Source organism: Austrofundulus limnaeus, unplaced genomic scaffold, assembly GCF_001266775.1.
Source record: "Austrofundulus limnaeus strain Quisiro unplaced genomic scaffold, Austrofundulus_limnaeus-1.0 Scaffold91, whole genome shotgun sequence".
In the NCBI taxonomy this organism is placed as follows: domain Eukaryota; kingdom Metazoa; phylum Chordata; class Actinopteri; order Cyprinodontiformes; family Rivulidae; genus Austrofundulus; species Austrofundulus limnaeus.
In genome coordinates, this window is record NW_013952493.1 from 1684437 (window position 1) to 1703263 (window position 18827).

Consider the following 18827-nt stretch of genomic DNA (forward strand, 5'->3'; position numbering starts at 1 on the left):
TCGGGATGCTGGTTGTACATCTGAAGACAGAGGATTCATTTCATTCTCTCTCCTTTAGGTGAGAAGGTCTGAACACAAAATGTTTTTATTTGGTTAAATTTCAGACTACGTTTCAAAAAATTTCACCTTTTTTTTTTTTTTTTGCCGTTTGTTTTGCATAATTCTGCTTTCCCCAATTTCATGAACATCTGAAAGGGATGCCACTGTAATCACGTTTTTTTTAAAACACACCAAATTATTTAGGAATTTTGGTTAAAATTATTTCAATTTTTGGGAAAGGTAGAAAAATAAAAGTTTAGACACACCAGGATTTAAATTCAGCCATTTTATTTTGTAGAAATTTAAAAACAAAACAGCTTTATGAGCATACTCCAAGAGTGCCAATTTCGTTTTCCCCATTGAATTTCCAGAAACATCTAGCACTACAAGTAAATTATGTTCATAACATCAAAGACTGTTTCAACGTGGATCATACACACAATTTCCAGCCAACTCAAAACTCATTTATTTTCTATCCACAAAATAAAAAGGGATACATTAAATGACATAATACCTGCCACTGTTTAGAAAAATACTAGTACATTAAATTCAGTTGCCAGCCTTGATATCAAAGTGAAACAGAAGTCGTAAATTTATTTTTCTCCAAGATGCAAGTCGTCAGCATTGATTAGCCTTCAGTTCATCCTTTACAAATCTGAATTAACCAGTAGATCTGCTGTAATACAACAAACAAAACAGCTCTTTAAATAAAAGAATATAAAAAAGAAAAAAAACTTTTAAAGTCCAAAACAATTTGTGCACTGGAGCACAACATAAAAACAAAATAAAGTAAAACTGACGATTTGCATTTAACTTATATTTTGTGCATCCCCCCTCCAACCACGGCAATGGATGACAAAGCTTGGTTTGTTYGTTTTAGGAAATCTTATCAGAATAGCTGCATTTGACTAAAACATCCTTAGAAGGAACCTTAAACGTTGCTTCAGTCTGTGATTAAAGCTACCTGCTAAACCCACTGTGAAGCTTAAAGTGGTTAGAGAACTTAATGTCCTATTAGCAACAAAATAATAAAAATGTCACATTTGTTGAAGTCACATTAATGCTCCTCTAAATACAGAACCCATTTACATAAGGTGACATGCTGTTTCAATCAGGCAGGATTACAATTCTAACTTTTTTCCTCAAAATGATCTCAATTTAAGAACATTTAATTAGCCCTACTACTAAATGGCTGGCTAAATAGAAATAAACCAGGGGGGCAACACATCTTAAAACTACACTCTGAAACATAATTTTTAAGAAGGGCTGGTGCTAAATTGTCTGGAAGTTATTTCTTGTAAACACCACAAAGCAGAGTCATGCACACTTGCAACCGTCCATTAAGAACAAAGACAAAAAGATAAAATAAAGCCACCCCCCATTCGTGATTAGCTAAAGGAGTACTAACAGGATTTTAGAAATTCCCAGGCAGAACCTACACAGTGTTAGCGAGTGAAAATATGGCAATAATCAAGTTTGAGCAGAAGCTGAAGTACCGTATTAATGCTGCAGCTAGTTGCATCGTCCACAACAGATCTTTTAGGGTAAAAATTTACAAAAATAAAAATAAAAAACTAAATTCATGCAATGTATAAAAGAAAATTAAAACAGCTTTCAGCCAAGAAACTTTAATACACTGTGGGGACTGGCTTAGGCGCTTAGAAGAGTGCAGCAGTGGGACATAACTCCAAAATATGTCCCCTCCTCCTCTCTTTTATTTCTAATTAGTCAATTATCAGAGCTACATTGTGATTAACAAAAACACGTCGTGGCAAGTTAATATACTTTTGCTTAACAATATCATTATGCTTCCAACAGTTCTAGATTCACTTACCAAAATTAAAAAAAAAAAAAACCTGTTTGAGTAAATTACTGTAATTTTACAATTCTCACAAAAAAAGTGCATTTAAACCAGTTTAAAAAAATATTATGAAGACATCTTCATTAAACTTCATTATTTAAATATACTAAAAGCAACAGCAGCATATAGGATCCCCGATCTGCCTACAGTATATCAACTCTTGTTGGGTTAACAATCATCAAACATGAGCCAAATCCTGAATTATTCCACCTACAGTCTAAACTAAAACTATACAGAGAATGATTAGATAACTGGACAGTCTTGCAATTATGACAGCTTACTAAAACTGATTACTAATGCTATAAACTGAAAAAATAAAAAGTAAAAAACACATTCACAGAAACGTGGAACTAAAGAAGTGATCATGCAGTGTTTTGGTTTCAATCTTAAGAGGACAGAGGTACTGCATCTTTATTGGCTCATTTGAGGAGAAATAAATTAAAGTCTACATTTGGAGAAGAACTCTGCAACAATAAAGATACAAATTTAACTAAATGTACATTTAAGGACAAACTCATGTGAATGCATACCGTAAAGTTATGCAGTTTGCAGTAAAAGGTGCGAAAGTTTTTCGTTTTTCTCCTGTGCACAGTATAAGCATCTATTTTTCCATTCAGGCTCTGGCACAAGCCTGTTTCCACACAGCTACATGTGACTCGTTCTACATGCGTTTTAGTTTTTGGGACTGTGGCACCCTATGCTGGTTTGGACCATTTGTTTTCGTAACCATTGGCCACCCCTCCTCTTGTTCCAAACATTTATTTCATGAGGATGATCCAATAGAAACGAGGGCGGTCCAGCTCTGCCCTGATTGTGCCCTCGCCTGCTTTGGATCCCTGCATTGGTGTTGGCGAAAATCGCTTCAGAGTGTGTCGCAGGGAGGCGATTTCATCTGAGAGGTATGTGTATATCCCCAGTTTACCCTCCCACACCCACCACCCTCCTCCCACCCTCCCTAATGGAGACGAACAGCGCACGGAGAAAGGAGGACATCTGCGCCACGGAGGTTCGAGGCTCGTCGTGTCGCTCCAGTTTGAGTTCCTCCCTGTGATTTGGGCAGTGCAATGAGTTCCCCTGTTACCCTCCCATTCATTAACCTGAGGGGGAAAAAAAACAGAAAAACAAAAAAGGGTCACTTTAAATAAAAGCAGGAGTAGCTCAGTGGTCAGACTTTGCAGCTGTGTTTGAGGTTCTGGATCAGAAAAAGAATAGGAACAAAATATATCATTAGTTCTCAGTGAGCTGGGTGTTTCATCACATCCAGAACAAGTAGGTTGTTTACTTGTGACATGGACTTACCCAAAAGGCCAGTGGACCGAGGAAAGGGTCGTGTTAGACACCATAACAGCCCAACAGGCGCTCTTTCAACATAGGAGGGAACTGCTCTGAGAACTTCTGCCAGTTCTCCTCTCCAACCTGGTCCTTGAAGCTGTGCAGGATCTTAAAAAAGAAAAGTCTGTTAAAGTTATGCCAACCCAGTTAATGACTGGACTGCTTTAGTATAAATCTCTTAATCATACTTGTCTTTTATAGTTAAGTCTAAGTTTTTAAAGTGCTTGTGATGTGAATATACTTCAAACACAAAAAGACAAAGAAAAACTTTTTATTTAAGAAATGTAGCATGATACAATCTTACATATTTTGTTGCAGAACTCGTTCTCTTAAATTTGGCTCAAAAGGGAACTCTTTAAGAAAAGGAACTCTATATTCTTTGTTTAGTGAAACTATGATTCAAACTCTTCATCTCTCTGATAGTGACTCAAACTAAACATCTGTTTCTTCTCTACAGTCTGTGTTGTTGGCCACTGTAGCAATGCTCTGTTTACATTCAGACATTCACTGTTCATCTGAGCAGCGTGAAATTTATTTACAATAAGTTGTCAAGGTTATCTTTCCAAAAGTACATTCATATTTATTATAAAAACTTGATGCCACAGGTACTTTAACGTACTTTAAAAGGACAACTGTAGCTTAGACCACAGCACAAAAACACAAGAATCACCTTCTTCCACTCTTGTTTTAAAAGCCTAAAGAGGACACAAACATAGCCAATCACTAATTGGCTCATCTTTATTCATATATATCTTGATGTTCTAYTGAATATAAAGAAGTTTCTGGAAACAAGGTTTCACCACATCTCTCAGGATCAAAATCATCCTCACTTTGTGAATCAGTTTTCGAGTGTCTGATGGGTGATCATCACAGAGTGTGGTGAGCCAGAGCTACACATCCATCTATGATCTGTGTTTTCCTGCTGAGACGCTCACCTTGTAAAACATGTCCCTCAGGTCATCTTTTGGGTTGACCCACGAAGCCACAGCATCGCAGAAGAAAATAAAGTCCTGAACACAGAGAGTGCAAAATATTTATTAACACAAGGAAAAAATGTGGAATCTCTTTAAAAGAATCCTTCTCCTAACCTGCACAACTCCTGCAGGATTAACCTGAATCATAACACAGATTCCCCGAAAAGCAGAGTCCTTCTCCTCGTTGTCTCTGATGTTCCTCAATGACGTGCACCTGAAGGAGAAACAAAAAGATCGATTAAGTCAGAATTTCAGACACGCCCACTTCAGCACATGTTGATGATAAAGCTTCAGGGGAGGGGTGCTCTGTGGGGCCGGAGCTCAGCTGGGGACTGGTTTCCACTGAGACGCTTTGTACAAATGGGCGGTGCTTTGTACCAGGAAGTGTTTAAGCAGCTCCACATGGTTACCACAGGAGAGTCAAGAATTTTTCAAACATGCATGAATGAGTCAAAGCAACACTCTGGGTATGTTTTTGATGAGGGAATATTTATGTATTATAACCAACAAGACAAATTAAATAGTATCTCTTGATCTACTAATGATATTGGGATGATTTAAGTATCAAAATGTAACTTTTATATAGTTAGTTTATAGTTAAGAATCTGACAATATAATTAGGTCATTTTGAACAAATCGCACTTAATCCTAATTTTGATGTAATGGGTCACAATTTCACAGAATCTGCATGAACCATTCACAGAAAAGGCTCACCATGGTCTGATGAAACGCTGCAGCTGTGGAGCCACTTCCTGAGGACAGACAAAACCAAGCCTGCCGATTGTAATGGCTGCACATGGAGAGACAAGACAAAACCAGTTCACACCAACTCTGTGGCCATCACTTGGACAACTTAAATGCATTTGTAAGCATCTGTACCTGTGTTTTCCAGTAGAGTTTTAGGCGTGTTGGGTCTATTGATGATTTCTACCAGCTGTGGCAGGACAATGCCCACATAGGGCTGCATTTCAGCACCTAAAAAAGGACAAAAAACAAGTAAAACTACAGAAATTGCATTTCCTGCGAAAAAAAAGGTATGAAAAAAATTCAGTGTGAATGTTTGTTGCTAACAGATTTTGCTGAMATCAAGCTGAAAGAGTTTAAATTCAAATGGTTAGTTAAATTTGAAAATATAACTTTTGCTGAGAGTAGCACAACATAATTGAAAACCTGTAAAAAAAAAAGGAAAGGAAAGTCCAAAAATCTGAATAAAAGGGCTACAATAAGCAAAACAAATCTAAAAAAAAAGGAAAATTAAAATCAACAGACAGAGAAATGAGTGATAAATTTCAAATTAGTACGAACAGGTAGTATAAAAAACTGCAATTTGTTTAGAAATGGCTACAAAATAAGCTGAAACTAGCCTAAAAATAGCTAGAAAAGTAGATTAAATTAGCACAAATAAACAGAAAGAACATGTTTGCTGAACTAAGCAGCAAGTAGATGTATTTACCACAAAAGGTAAATTTAGCTAAAAAAATTAAAAGCTCAAATTATTGGAAAGTAGCTAAAAACAGGAAATGGCTTGAATTAGCAGATAGCTCTTTAATTTAAAAAAAACACATAATATTTACTGATTATCATTTTCATGAATCCATGGAGCTAAAGGTTTCAGAGAAACGTTTTCACATTTAAACAAAGTTTATCAAAAGGCTGCCCAAGCTTTATACAGATGTCAAACATCTGCCAGGTGCAGTCTGCAGCATGAGCTCATAGCCAAAGAAACAATTTATCTAAATCAAAGTCAGCAGGTTGTACAGACCTGAAGATAATCTGAACCACACAAATGAAGCTCTACCACACAGAGGTCAGCGCAACACAAAAGTTCACAATATCTGGATCAGAACATGTAATGGGAACAAAATGTATCACTCTGTGTCAATGAGCTGGGTGTTTCATCATGTCCAGATATTGACAACTTCACATTAATTCAACATGGATCCACATGTAATATTCTTACCCATCTGCATAGCRATCTCTCCAATAGCCCAGGTGGCGTTGTTACACACAGAGATAAACTCTGGGTTCAGGTTGAGCCCCAAGATCGGCATGAACTCAGCTGGAGGAGAGGAAATAAACTGGTTATAAAACTAAAAATCATTTTACACTTTCCTTTCTGTAACATTAAGGATAAACAGTATTTAGCTAAAACACTAGTATGAAATAACTAASTAAATAAAAACAAACAAGTCGGTGTATTCCCTGATAGAAGACAGCCGATGTAAGTTACTTCAGGTAAAACTCACTCACCGATGCAGGGTTTCACGTGGGGGAAACACGCCTTCGTCAGATCACCCAGCAGGGCGAAGGAGCTCTGTCTCACTTCAGGCATAGTATCCTGTCACAAACCTCACTGTTACACTTGAATCCCTTTACAGAAACAACAGATTTAAATGAGTGAAAATGTGAAATTCTCCACGATACCTGCATGCACTGGAACAGCAGTGTCATGATATTTGAGCGAGCCACAAGTTGGTCCACATGACTCCCAAGACCCTCCGCCAGTCCGCTCAGCAGATCCAGAGCCACGATCATGAAATCCTTGTCTGGAGCCTCATACTGGTCGGGATGCTGGTTGTACATCTGAAGACAGAGGATTCATTTCATTCCCTCTACTACTTTAGGTGAGAAGGTCTGAACACACGAACTGTTTATTTGGTTTCAAGTCTCACCATAGCCTGAGCGAGGGTCTTCTGCACCAGCGTGACGCAGCGCTGATAGACTGGTTCACAGTACGGCAGGAAGCCACTCTGCAGGGCTGTAGCTACTGAYGACAGACACTGAAAGAAAATCAAGATTTGATGAATCTATACAAAAATATAACTGAAGTCTGAGGTCTAGAGCTTATTTATTGAATCTTTTAGTCATTGTTTGTTWTACAGACTGTTTTTAAAACATTTTTTGTGCCTACTTACTTCTAATAGTGGGAAAAGGTCTTTRTCTTCGTCCTTAAGCTCGTTCCATTTTGCAATTAAAGGAGGCATCAACTTCTGAATGTACTCCTATAACAAAACTYTAGTCAGTTCAGCATGAAATTTAAAAGGGAACAGGACAGTTTTTGTGCAAATRCGCTTATTTATTTTCATGATTTCATTCTCATTAGACATAAAACAAAGTCCTGAACCGTTACATTTAATAAAAACAGGCATCAAAATTACCCCAGAGGCACAAGTTTTAAGACTTTGGCACCCTAACTTTATCCATTGTATTTCCTGTCTGTGCTCTATGCTGAAYAGTTCACTGCCTTCTCCTTACRTAAAACAAAACATAAAAAAGGGGRAAATGTTATGCATACTGTGGTCAGKYTGAAAACACTTACAGGCTGATTGAGGTGGTGACCGACTGAATCTGCCAAAGTTCCAATGGCATCATACAGGATGAGCAGGTTCTTGTGTTGGTACTTCCCAAAGGCAAACACCAGCGTGTCCAGGATGAAACTCAGGTAGGGCACCAGCTCTGTGCATGCCTCCTCCTCCAAAGTGGCAAAAGCACTAAGAAATGCAGATCAATATGTTAATAAATCAAATAAATAAATGCTGTTCATTAGATTAAAAAATTTAAAATAGGATGTGGATCAGAAAAATAATATTGGGAACAACATGTATCATTGTTTATCAATGAGCTGGGTGTTTCATCATGTCCACAAAACACAGAGAAGTTAAAACAAGAAAAAGAAGAACTGCTCACCTGCAGGCAGCCTCCTGCACCCTCTTGTTTCTGTCCAAGATACGTTTCAGAAGCTCCGTCATAAGTGGTTTGAGGTAGGAGTCGGGGGGCTGGGAGACTACCCAGTGTGCATAGCGACTCAGGGTCCAGCAAGCGATGGAGCGTACCAGGGCCTTCTTGTCACTCAGACACTGGATGAGGTGGGGGATGAGCTCTGGCAGATAGGGCACCATGCCCTGCATGCAGCCTGGGCCACGAGGACACAAAGAACAGAGGAATATTTAACAACAGAAATATTATTTTAAACCTTCTTTAATAAATAATTTAGAGCAATTATTTCTGATGTGATTTAGCAGAATACAAAAACAAATCACATTTTCAAATACTTGATGTTTACTGGATGAATCACGTTTAAATGCACACATTTTGATTTGCATCAATGACATGCTGCATAATTTCCTGGACATTTTTTTTAGCTTCAATCAAAGAACAGTTTGTTACAGAAAACTCAATATGAAATATGTCTGAAGTGGACARTGTATCTATAAAAAGGTTCTGGGGTCTCAAAGGATTGCATAGAATTCATGCTAAATGTGAACGTACGACCAAAAGAATTYAGATTTATAAAACTGTGCGCTCGCACACCTTCAAGTAATTTTTCTTTATAGATCACAGCTGCACCTCAAGGTCCCGCCTCAGGTTCTGCCCTCTACACCACCACACTCAACCATAAACTGTCAATGCAAAGTACCTCATGAATGTTGAGATGTATTTAMATCAGTCAGCTGATCAATGTCAACAAAAGCTCAGACAAACTTCATCATGCATCTGGAAGAGGACAGGTGCTGATGACTGCTCACATGAACAGATTGTAATTTACATATTTCCCTACATTTTGCAGGTTTACAGTTAAGAGTAATCTTATGGATTTTTTTTCCAAAAACTCAACTTGATATAATTTTTTTCTGAGCCTGTAGGACGTTAAAATCAATAAAAATTAATTAACCCAACTGTTTTGTCRCTAGAAATAAGTTCACCGCTCTTCTCCCGTCCTTCCCTCCTGCTTTGCGCTGCAGCTGACCACCCAGCCCCACCATCACCCTCRGTTACTTGAATTTTCTTGTCGAGGAGGGGATGTGGGCCAGGGTCGTCTCAGGAAGAGGGGAGGCCAGGATGGGGRTGGATTCAGATGCTTGAACTTTTATTAAAATTTAAGATGGCTTAGGAGGTCCTTAATTTCAAAAGGTCCTTACGGCTCATCAGCAGAAGCATAACTAGTCTTGTTAAGAAAGCTTTTAAACACACGAGTCAGAACTGGCGGTGAGAAACCGCACATTTCACACCAAGTTTGGGTTTTATAAATCAGAACCTGTGTGTGAAATGACTATGCAAGTTTCTGGCTCCATTTTTTGCATAAGCAAGTTTTATAAATGCAACCTCTGGGCTGTAAGAGCAGCAGTTTTTTTTTTAAATCATGAGCTATACCTTCAGCAATGGCCCCCAAAACCAAGATGCCAGACTCTTTGACAACCCAGTCAGGGTGGAAGAGCAGGCCTTTGAGAAGCGGCAGGAGGTGGGGCAGCAAGTCGTCACCRAACACRTTGGCCAGAACATCAAGTGCAGCCGCCGAACACTTCCCTACAACAAAACAACAAAACCTGTTTAAATTCCTCCAATTTTAACTCATGTTAGCGCAGAAAGAATGAGCAAGGCAGACTCRAACCAAACCCGTTTCTACAGGTAGCTGCATTTCTCATCACTCACGCAGATTCCAATCGCACAGGGAATCGTCGTCGTCGTCTTCGTAGTCCTCCCCCTCCTCTCCTCCGTGCTGCAAGGTGACGGTGCGCGACTTGTGGAAACGAGGCTTGATGTCCTGCTCACTGTCGGGCACCATCTCATCCTCCTCCACGTCACCCTGGAGTGAGGAGTAAAAGCACCGCAGCTATAATCATCTGAAATATGGCTGATTTGAATTGATAAACCTGTTGATGCAACTTCAGCTTTTACATTTATTATTAACTGTTTGTGAGGTGGCTCCACAGTGGTTGTGGTACAGAGAGCCACAGTTTTAGGGTGTGTGTGTGTGTGTGTGTAAGAGCACTCAACAGTAAACTAATGGATTTTAGTTCTTACCTTCAGTATTATGATATCAATCTCTGAATACTTCATTCCGTTTACCAAGATTGGAATCAGTCTGCAGAAAAACAAGCGATTAAAAATTGAYAAATGCAACATAGTGAATAATTTAATCATTGAAATTTACAGCCTCCTTTAACAGTTCATAAGCGACTCACTGCACAAGGTGTCCGGACAGAACCTCTTTACAAATAGGTTGTTCTGCTATAGTCAGCCAGAACTCACAGGCCTCCAGAGACACGTTGTCRTCAGGGTCCTGAGTTCTCTGCAGCATGTACTGAAAAAGGAACAAGATGTGGAAACGTCATGGATAAACTCACAAATGTGCAAAAATACTAGCAGATTTCCAGCACCTGGATCAGAAAATAAAGGAACTTAAGGTATCATAAAGGAACAATCAACGAGCTGGGTTTCTCATCATGTCCAGGCAGCACACAGTTGTCTCTCATGTTGATGTGCGACTCAGCATTCACCTGGATGAGGCTGTGCATGTGGGGGATGAGACGGTCGATGCGGACCTCCAGTAACATGACCAAAGCTCGGCACACATTCTTCCTGACCTCCGCGTCTTCATCTGCTGCCAGCACAAACAAGCTCTGAAAGGCAGCACAAAATATAATCAAAAGGAGCTCTTTCATTCAAATTTAAAAAACAACCTCAAAACACACAACTTACCTCGATGAAGGTGTCAATGTTTTCCATTAGAGCCTGGGCTCTGCCGATGATAAACTGGTTCACACAGGCTATAGCATGAGATCTACAGGATGACATGAGGAATAACCACATCAAATCAAAACAAAAACATCTGAAGGGCAGCTTGTCTCACAATAGGTTTTAGGTTTAGAGTCATTATACAGATGTTCAAAGCATTCTTTGTTCTGCTACAATAAAACCTCCCCACTTTAACATTTTCTGAGCTAAAAAAAAAACAAAACAAACAAAAAAAAACCAAGTTTAATATGAAATAAAATAAGAAGCTAAAAATGTCAGGGACATCAGAGTATCTGGATCAGACAGTATGAATACTCAAACACCTTCACCGTCAGTCAGATGTTAGTWTGCATCACACCCAGATTCCTTTGTCAAACAACACTTTCTGCTCTCTCCTGTACCTAATCTTTGGACTGCAATGCTTGAAGAACTGAAGGAATTTAGGAATCATAAAGTTGAGGGGCCTGTTCAGAGCGTCACTGTCCAGCAGCTCAGACGAGTCCTCGCAGATCTTCTGCAGCGCACCGAACGAGCCCTGAGACACGGACATACACAGAGAGGCTGTCAAATCAAAACGCAAACATACACGGACACAGAGGAGAGGACGAGACGGCATCAGAAAATCAAACGGGAGCAAAGGGAATGACAGCACAGTGACTTTTAGGAGCACAAATATAAAACAATTGCATATTTTATTATTTACTAACAAGATTTTGTGAATGACATTTATGTGTTTCAATTTTATGWCTCCTCCTAACACCTGCATTGTCCTTTTGCTGGATTAAATGTTGATAAATCAAATCACATTAGCTTCACAAGAGATTATATTTCATGTCTTATGTTTAAGGTACGGGTCAGTATGTGACTCAGTGTGAAAAAATAAGAAAATTTTCAGCACATTTCTAACACTAAATGATATAAGAGCCATGTTTCAGTTTAGTTAAGGCTTTTATGAGCCAAAAAAAAGCTGTGATCAGGTTGTTGCTTACCTCACAGGTGTTGTAGTCCTCTGAGTTGAGTAAGTTGCAGAGCTGAGGCAGCAGCTCCGGCCATGTTTGTAGCTCTCCTTTGGAGGCAATGGTAGTGATGAGGATGCCTACAGTAGAAGATAAAAAAAAATCTGCCTGAATATTAATAATCAACACAACCACACGCAGCTACCTTTGCAACAGCTTTGGATCAGACAGTATGAATACAAACACCTTCACAGGAACTCAGAGGTTTTTATGCATCATCTCCAGAAACAAACAGAAAGAGTCACGTGACAAAGAAACACCGCCACATCGACGTCGGAGCAAATAATCTTACCGATGGTGGCACGGATGAGTGGTGAGGGATCACCAACGTTGTTGAGGCATTCCTGTTTGATGAAATCCGAAACAGCCCGAGGGAGGTTCTGGTAGTGGGCCTTGACATTGTTTTTCAGTATCAAACCACTTAAAGAGCGAGTCGGCTCGTCTGAGAAGAAATAATAAAAACCAGTTGTGCATGAGCAATGTGACAGATACTGGATAAAAGGTGAAGTTAATTCAGTTTATTTCTATTTAAATAGACCCTGCTGTAAACAGCTTTTTTTTAATCCATAAAAGCAGAGCAACGTGAACCTTAAGGTTGGAGAGGTGATACAATGTGTTGATTTTTACTGTGTTAAAAGCATGAAAAGTCCATGAATAAAATTCTAGTGTTTAGTTATTGAGTCCAGTTGCTTGGTGACTGTTCAGAAGCAAGAGGTTTGCCTTCTCCATGTTTTTTTTTTTTTTTTTTTGCTCTGGAGGCAAACTTACATGAATCTATTGCATCAGAAAACACACCTAGCACCAGCTTTTGTTTGAATCTTTCTATTTTTGTAAAACTGACTGGGATCATGTATCCAAAAAATTAAAAAAATGGCATTAAAATGTGCAACTATAGGTCTTCATATACAACGTAAGATTTTACTCACTCCTCTAAAACCAAGTGAACACACAAAAGCAGCTGTGGGGAAACAGGAAGTGAGCATGTCTAGTAATGTCATTATTAGATCTACCAGTGTCAGATTACAGCAATGTGCCATTACATCTGTACAACCGGAAAGAAAAAATGCTAAACATCAAACGAGTGATTTATAGTAGAGAAGCCAAAGAGACAAACTCTGACATCTAAATTTATGCAATTTTGCCTCACCTGAGGTGGCTTTAAAGAACCTAAATACATGTTCTTGTTTTGTTCTCTTTAACATTTAGTGAATGAAGTTTCACAGGTGGATTATAAAACTTTTAAATTGAAGTATGAACTCATGGTAAAAAAAAAAAAAGGTTACTCTAACAATAGCAAATGTAAAAGTTACAAAATCAAGTGAAGCACAGTTTTGTTTTTTCTATTAAAAAAACACTAAACCTAACCATGGCCAACTGGTCTGAGTTAGTAACAGATGAAAAAAAAAAAACAACTCACCTTCAGTTTTGAGTCGTGTGAGGACAAAGATGAGATAGTTGTTGAAGTCAGGAAACCCATTGAGTTGTTCAAGTTTCTAGCAAGACGGTTAAGGAGCATTTCACTTTCCAAATTATGCAGCTAATCTCTGATGGAGAGAATCTAACATTTGAACGCACCAATTCTTAATGATTAGGAAGCATGGACTGAACGTGGCACGTATACATCTTTACTAGTGAGCACCAGTTGAATTTAAAGTAAGTCAAATGTCAATGCGTTTCCTACAGGGTTTTCTTTTGCATTTAAGTGCTAATCTCTAGACTTTTACATGTGTTGCTTGAGTTGTAAACATGTATACTTCAGTTCTAATACATGTCAGACAAACTGCTGCRGCACAAGTTGTAAAACAATAATAAATATGCCATGGAGGTTACTATCACCAATAYAAAAATCACATTGCAGTAGGATACTTGCTGGACAGTCCTTTGTATGACTGTGTCAGGCGACTGAGAGTCTTTAAGCAGCTGGAGGACCTGCTGAAGTCCCTGCTCGTCGGGCTGCCAATCCATCCTGTAAACCACAAAATGAATCCAGATTTTAGAAGTTCCTCTGTTATAATTTGCAAGTATTAATAGGAGGAATAGGATGAAATGTGTAAGGTAGCACGTGGACTCTGGATCAGACAGTATGAATACAAAAACCATCAGTCACAGTCAGTTGGTTTTAATGCATCATCTCCAAGTCCACATTTTATGTTTAGAGAAGTACAAAGATTTATGTACTTAAGAGTATTTGCATAAGGTTTAATTAAATGTACTTTATTTGAAGAATGTGCATCCAGAGGTGATATTTGACTTTTATAGAGTGGATCAGCTTCAGATGATGACTGCTAAAACCTACATTTTTAACACTTAAATYCAGACAACAAAAAATGCATCGGATGGTCAAACAGAGCAACTTCCATGATAAGTCATWAACACCCGGAAGCGTCCACGTGTATGGCCACCATAGAATTTAGAATATGAACTATTAGTGAGAAATGAGATTTTTTATTTTATTTTTTTTTTGCTGAATCGAAATTGAAACTCAAATATACACTGGCCCGAGACACGAAAACAAAGACATCAGCCGAAACGGCCTGATAAAATCTCTGTGGCCCAGCTTAGGCTAATCCTACCTCCACCCCCACGGCACCCGGTCTTTTAGTACTTTTTGTTCCAACTTATATATATGTACGTGGACAGCACGAGCTCTCCGAGGAGGTCGTTTGAGTAGTCAAATCATTAAAATAAAACAAAGTTAACACAAACACACCATCCACTTTTTAAGATATTTGTTTTACTCTACTTTGAATTCCAGTTTTTCGTAAAAAAGAAGGGGGAAAATCCATCCGTAACCTGTTAATTTACCTGTTGATTAGTTATCTTTTACACGCTGACCTGATTCCTGAAGCAACAAAGTTCCTCAGGCCTGGTCGACACGGTACAGTACGCCGGCTAAGCGATCATGTGCCCGGCGTGAGAATTAACAAAACGTAGCCGACTGGTGATATGTAAAAGGACGTGAGCTCTCTACGAAAATATCAGACAAAACTAAAAACATCGAGCTCTTATAGTATTTCCAATACTAGAGGAGCAACAGCAGCCTGTACGTTGCAAACTCGCTGAACACGTTTTGCTACACTACTGCTAGCCGCTAAACCGCCTTTAGCTAATGCTAAAGATACGACCTGAGCTAACCCAGATATTTAACGCTTTAACAACGTTTATTTACCTCAAGACTAAGTAATAATGTAATTTAATTTCAAGCAGACACTAAATCTGTACGTACAATGTTGAATTACAATTTAGACAATCGGTGCTGGGCCCCTGCTCCTCTTCAGCCTCTTGTTCAAATGAGCACGCCGACAGAAATTGACCTACTGCGGCTTCCGTTCAGCGCACGTTTAGGTATTATCGCGAGATTATCCGGTTCTCCCGGGAACTTCGAAAAGAAGCAGACAAATKAAGTTTTTTGTACTTTGTTCCCAAAATAAACACAGTATGTTGAATTTAGTGGTTATAGTGGCATTTTTCTGGCCTTTCTGAAAGTCTATCTGATAGTCTTACTTGCTAGTCTGATAGTTTTACTTGCTATTATTATTTTTCATCAATCCTATACTTTGGCTTTTTTCACAGCAAATTTTGTGAAAGGGGACAAGCAGAGGAAAAAAGAAGTGTCAAGCCTAAAAAAATTGACAGCAGATTAAAAGTATATGAAAGCCATTTCTTTTAGAAAAATTAGAAATATAGCTAAAGACTTGGTAGAAATATATCACCGTTCAGTTGATCAAGTTTTTAGCTCAAGGACTCACTTTGTTGGTGCTAAAATACATTTTTGTGTGTGTCAGAGATTAAACAAGACTCGTTGGAGGTGTAATATAAAGACATGATTTAAGACTTTAATACAAAAATGCATTAAAATTATTGAAAACATTCAGCTTGATTTGCAGCTTGTCAAAAATATATACATATACATCCATTTACTGTCAACATTTTCCCACCAAAGATGCTGATATAAAGCATGCATTGTAAACTATTGCTCTCAATTAATTAGTTAATATTTCACAGGTGGTCAATGAAATGGAAAAGGTAACAGACATTCAAAAGAAAAATGTGTTGTTAAACACATTACTCAAATTTACAGAGTAAATATCCTCCAAAAAGCAAACTACAAGACAAAAGAGAAGAGGGTTGTAAGATTTTGAAATTATTTTGCAGAGACTATAGGAGCCTAGAATGTGATCTTATTTCAGTATAAAAATATGGAAAAAACAAATACATTTAAATGAATGCCCATGRTCCTGTGCAAAGGTGTCAGTTTTGCAGGATTTCCAGAGGACTAGGCATGAAGTGCTTTTCATAACCTGAGGTAAATGGCTCATCCTCTGATGAGCTCTCTTCATTCCGTTCTTCGTCCGAGTCGATCATTTTGCTGTACTCCTCTCTTCCATATCTATGGTCCTTACTGTCGTTCTCCTCTGTGATAGTTTCCTCCTTCTGAATGTCTCTGCAGTCCATCTGAGAACAACCAATTTTCATCACTGTCCTGTTGATTCCATCTGTGTCTACAACCTTCGACTGAATTTCAACAACTTCCAGTAACGAGATCTTGGGATTCGGCTCATASAGGGGAATGCAGATCCAGGTCAAGGGCTCATTAATCTACAGAGAGAGCAAACAGACAGCTTAAACTAAGGTTCAGGTTTGTCAACAGAAAGTAAGTACAAGTTGTTGACTGTCTTACTTGGAGCTTCATGTGTTTAAAGATGTGGCTGTTGCGAGGATCTGGCACTTTCCCATTGAGACAAAGTGACCACATTTTTTTTGTCCCGCTGCAAACACCGGAAGGCACAAAACAGCAAAAGACACAATTTTTCAAATATAAATGCGGTAAAATACTGAGGTTGATCAAAATATCCATAAATGTTTTGCAGACGTTGTTCTAATTGAAGCCAGATGGGAATGCATTTTAAAAATTCATTCGGACTTCACAAATATTATTCCATATGCATAATTTTTATTTCATTTAAGCTATCTTTGTGGCTGACTGATAACAGGCATTAAGTGATAATGAACACAACATAAAACAGACAAGTTTAACATGATAATCTTACCAAAGTACAATAATTATGATGGCCAGCAGCACAGTTGGCACCAGGATGGGAATTAAATACTCTGAGAAAAAGAGGTCAATATAAAAATATGCTCCATCCACCTTTTCAAATCCTTAATAACACAAATTCTAACAAAAGGTTCACAAAATACCAACAGAAATCGCACAAAAATTAAGATTTTATGATTACCGAAGTCTTCCCGGTGCTTTGTTTTGAATGTTGTGGTGAAGTCTGAGCCGGGTCCAGCTACAGTCACAGCTCTGATCCAAGCCTTGTACTCCTGGCCTGGACTAAGATCCGTCAGCCTGTACGTCATGTCCCCGTGGTCTGGGGTTACGCTCACATTGTATACTAGAAGAGACAAGTCTTTACTTGTGAAATTATCTTGTCAAGTAGTTCAATCAACTTCAGTTTCATGACTTCAATAAAAAAGTGTTTTATATTAAAAATAACACATTGTTCATTGTCAATACTTATATTTAAGCTTTCTTACAAAAAAATCCAGTATTTTATCAGTTAATGAGTAAACAGTCTTGTGAATAGAACAGTAATTTCTCAATGTTCACTCTAGTAGCATAAACAGAAAGCACCCCTGGATCTGGTCTTAAAACAGGGAAGGTATTTGGTTTAAAAAGTGTAGCATGACATCACATGTTGGTGTCCAGGACATGACAAATCTAGAAAATAAAAATAAAGACAAACCAACTGGACTTTTGTGCAGTAGCTGAAGACGTGTAGATTTCTAAGCTTTTAAAATGCATGGCATTGGTATCRATAATATCAATATCTGGATCGATCTGTAAACCTCTACCGATGTTAAAATTTGATGAAACACAACATGACCATTCAGACAGTAGATGCTTTGAAAAACACTGGATATGTATCCAACTTAATATCATATATGAAAAGACTTGATTTGAAGAAAAAAAATTCCTACATTCAAACTGTCTTAAAAAAACATGAAATGGGCCGAATATGGGCAAAATAAAAATCAGATTTGGGTCACTTTTACATGCAGTGAGCTTGAAATGATTCCACTGTTATAAAGTGTGAGCATAATTTCTACTATGCTATGTCTGAGTGCAAAACATCTTGTTTTCTGATAGGAGTATTTTTTACTGTTGTTATCTTTCAGCAAAGGTTTGTAAAATAATTAATGATTGATACTGATGTACTTGAAAAAAACATTCTCCGGACTCCAGTTTAAAACTTTACAGAAGAGGATTTTGACCACAGAGCAAAAAATATATTATTTTTTCCTGAATTCTGACTTTAATCTCAGAATTCTGAGGTTGGTCAAAATATTTATAAATGTTGTGCAGACAATTTATTCTCAGAACTCTGAGATTAAAGTCAGAGTCAAACTTTTTCCTCAAAATTCTGACTTCTTGATAATTATGAGAAAAAGTGTCAGAATTCAGATTTTAATCTCAGAATTCTGGAAAAAAATCAGAACTCTGTCTTTTCTCAGAGTTCTGAGAGAAAAAAGTCAGAACTCAGGAAAAAAATAGTTGACGTTTATTTTTTATTTTTTTATTTGCTTTGTGGATCTAATCCTCTTTTGTAAACCTTTGACCAATGTTTTTTTTAAATTAAAATTACACTCATTGGCCACTTTATTAGGTCCACCTGTCCAACTGCTCATTAACACAAATGTCGAATCAGCCAGTCACACAGCAGCAACTCAATGGGCCTCATGCAAGAACTGTTCGTACGCACAGATTTGTTCTTAAATTGTGCGTACGAGTGATTTAGGACAATTTGTGGCATTCACCAATGTTTTCGTATTCTAAGATTTTTTTCAAATACGAACAAAATTTACGAGTGGTCCAGACCTGTCGTATATTTTACGAACAGTCAGTCTGCTGTTATCCAGATGGGTTTTCTTCACTAATAACTTTATATTTCATTAGTTTGAAGATATTTTGAGTTGAAAATAAATCACACTCCATAATTATGTTGACAATAGGCTACTCTGCTTGAATTAGAGTTGTGATTTTATCCAGCTCGTCCTGGGGGACTCAAGACGTTCCCAGGC

The 18827-nt window shown here is 38.0% G+C and overlaps 2 protein-coding genes across 5 annotated transcripts in view; both read right to left on the bottom strand.

Moving 5' to 3' along the window:
• Positions 1-310: 310 nt before the first annotated feature.
• Positions 311-15070, bottom strand: LOC106520410 (transportin-2). Of its 4 annotated transcripts, none has more exons than XM_014012499.1 (25): positions 14965-15070; positions 13605-13704; positions 13156-13231; positions 12031-12180; positions 11712-11818; positions 11124-11257; positions 10687-10768; positions 10485-10607; positions 10170-10288; positions 10009-10069; positions 9637-9790; positions 9358-9510; positions 7894-8119; positions 7526-7697; positions 7122-7208; positions 6879-6986; positions 6631-6789; positions 6457-6544; positions 6167-6265; positions 5086-5181; positions 4921-4996; positions 4321-4420; positions 4168-4242; positions 3200-3340; positions 311-2997 (listed from the first exon to the last, which is right to left on the bottom strand). In XM_014012499.1, exons 2-24 carry the CDS (start codon positions 13701-13703, stop codon positions 3233-3235), a joined length of 2652 nt encoding a protein of 883 aa, XP_013867953.1. In that variant the 5' UTR covers position 13704; positions 14965-15070; the 3' UTR covers positions 311-2997; positions 3200-3232. The 4 variants fall into 4 exon arrangements, with proteins under 4 accessions (XP_013867953.1, XP_013867954.1, XP_013867955.1 ...); XM_014012500.1 differs by having other exon boundaries at positions 14978-15048; XM_014012501.1 differs by lacking the exon at positions 14965-15070 and adding an exon at positions 14544-14705.
• Positions 15071-15549: 479 nt separating this feature from the next.
• The window catches only part of il12rb2l (interleukin 12 receptor, beta 2a, like), a 14685-nt gene continuing 11407 nt past the window's right edge, over positions 15550-18827 (bottom strand). Inside the window, exons 12-15 of the mRNA XM_014012503.1 lie at positions 16979-17140; positions 16790-16850; positions 16420-16507; positions 15550-16337 (exon numbers count right to left, since the gene is read on the bottom strand). Of these exons, the coding sequence (XP_013867957.1) occupies positions 15990-16337; positions 16420-16507; positions 16790-16850; positions 16979-17140 (659 nt within the window). The 3' untranslated portion in view covers positions 15550-15989. The remainder of the gene's footprint in view (positions 16338-16419; positions 16508-16789; positions 16851-16978; positions 17141-18827) is intronic.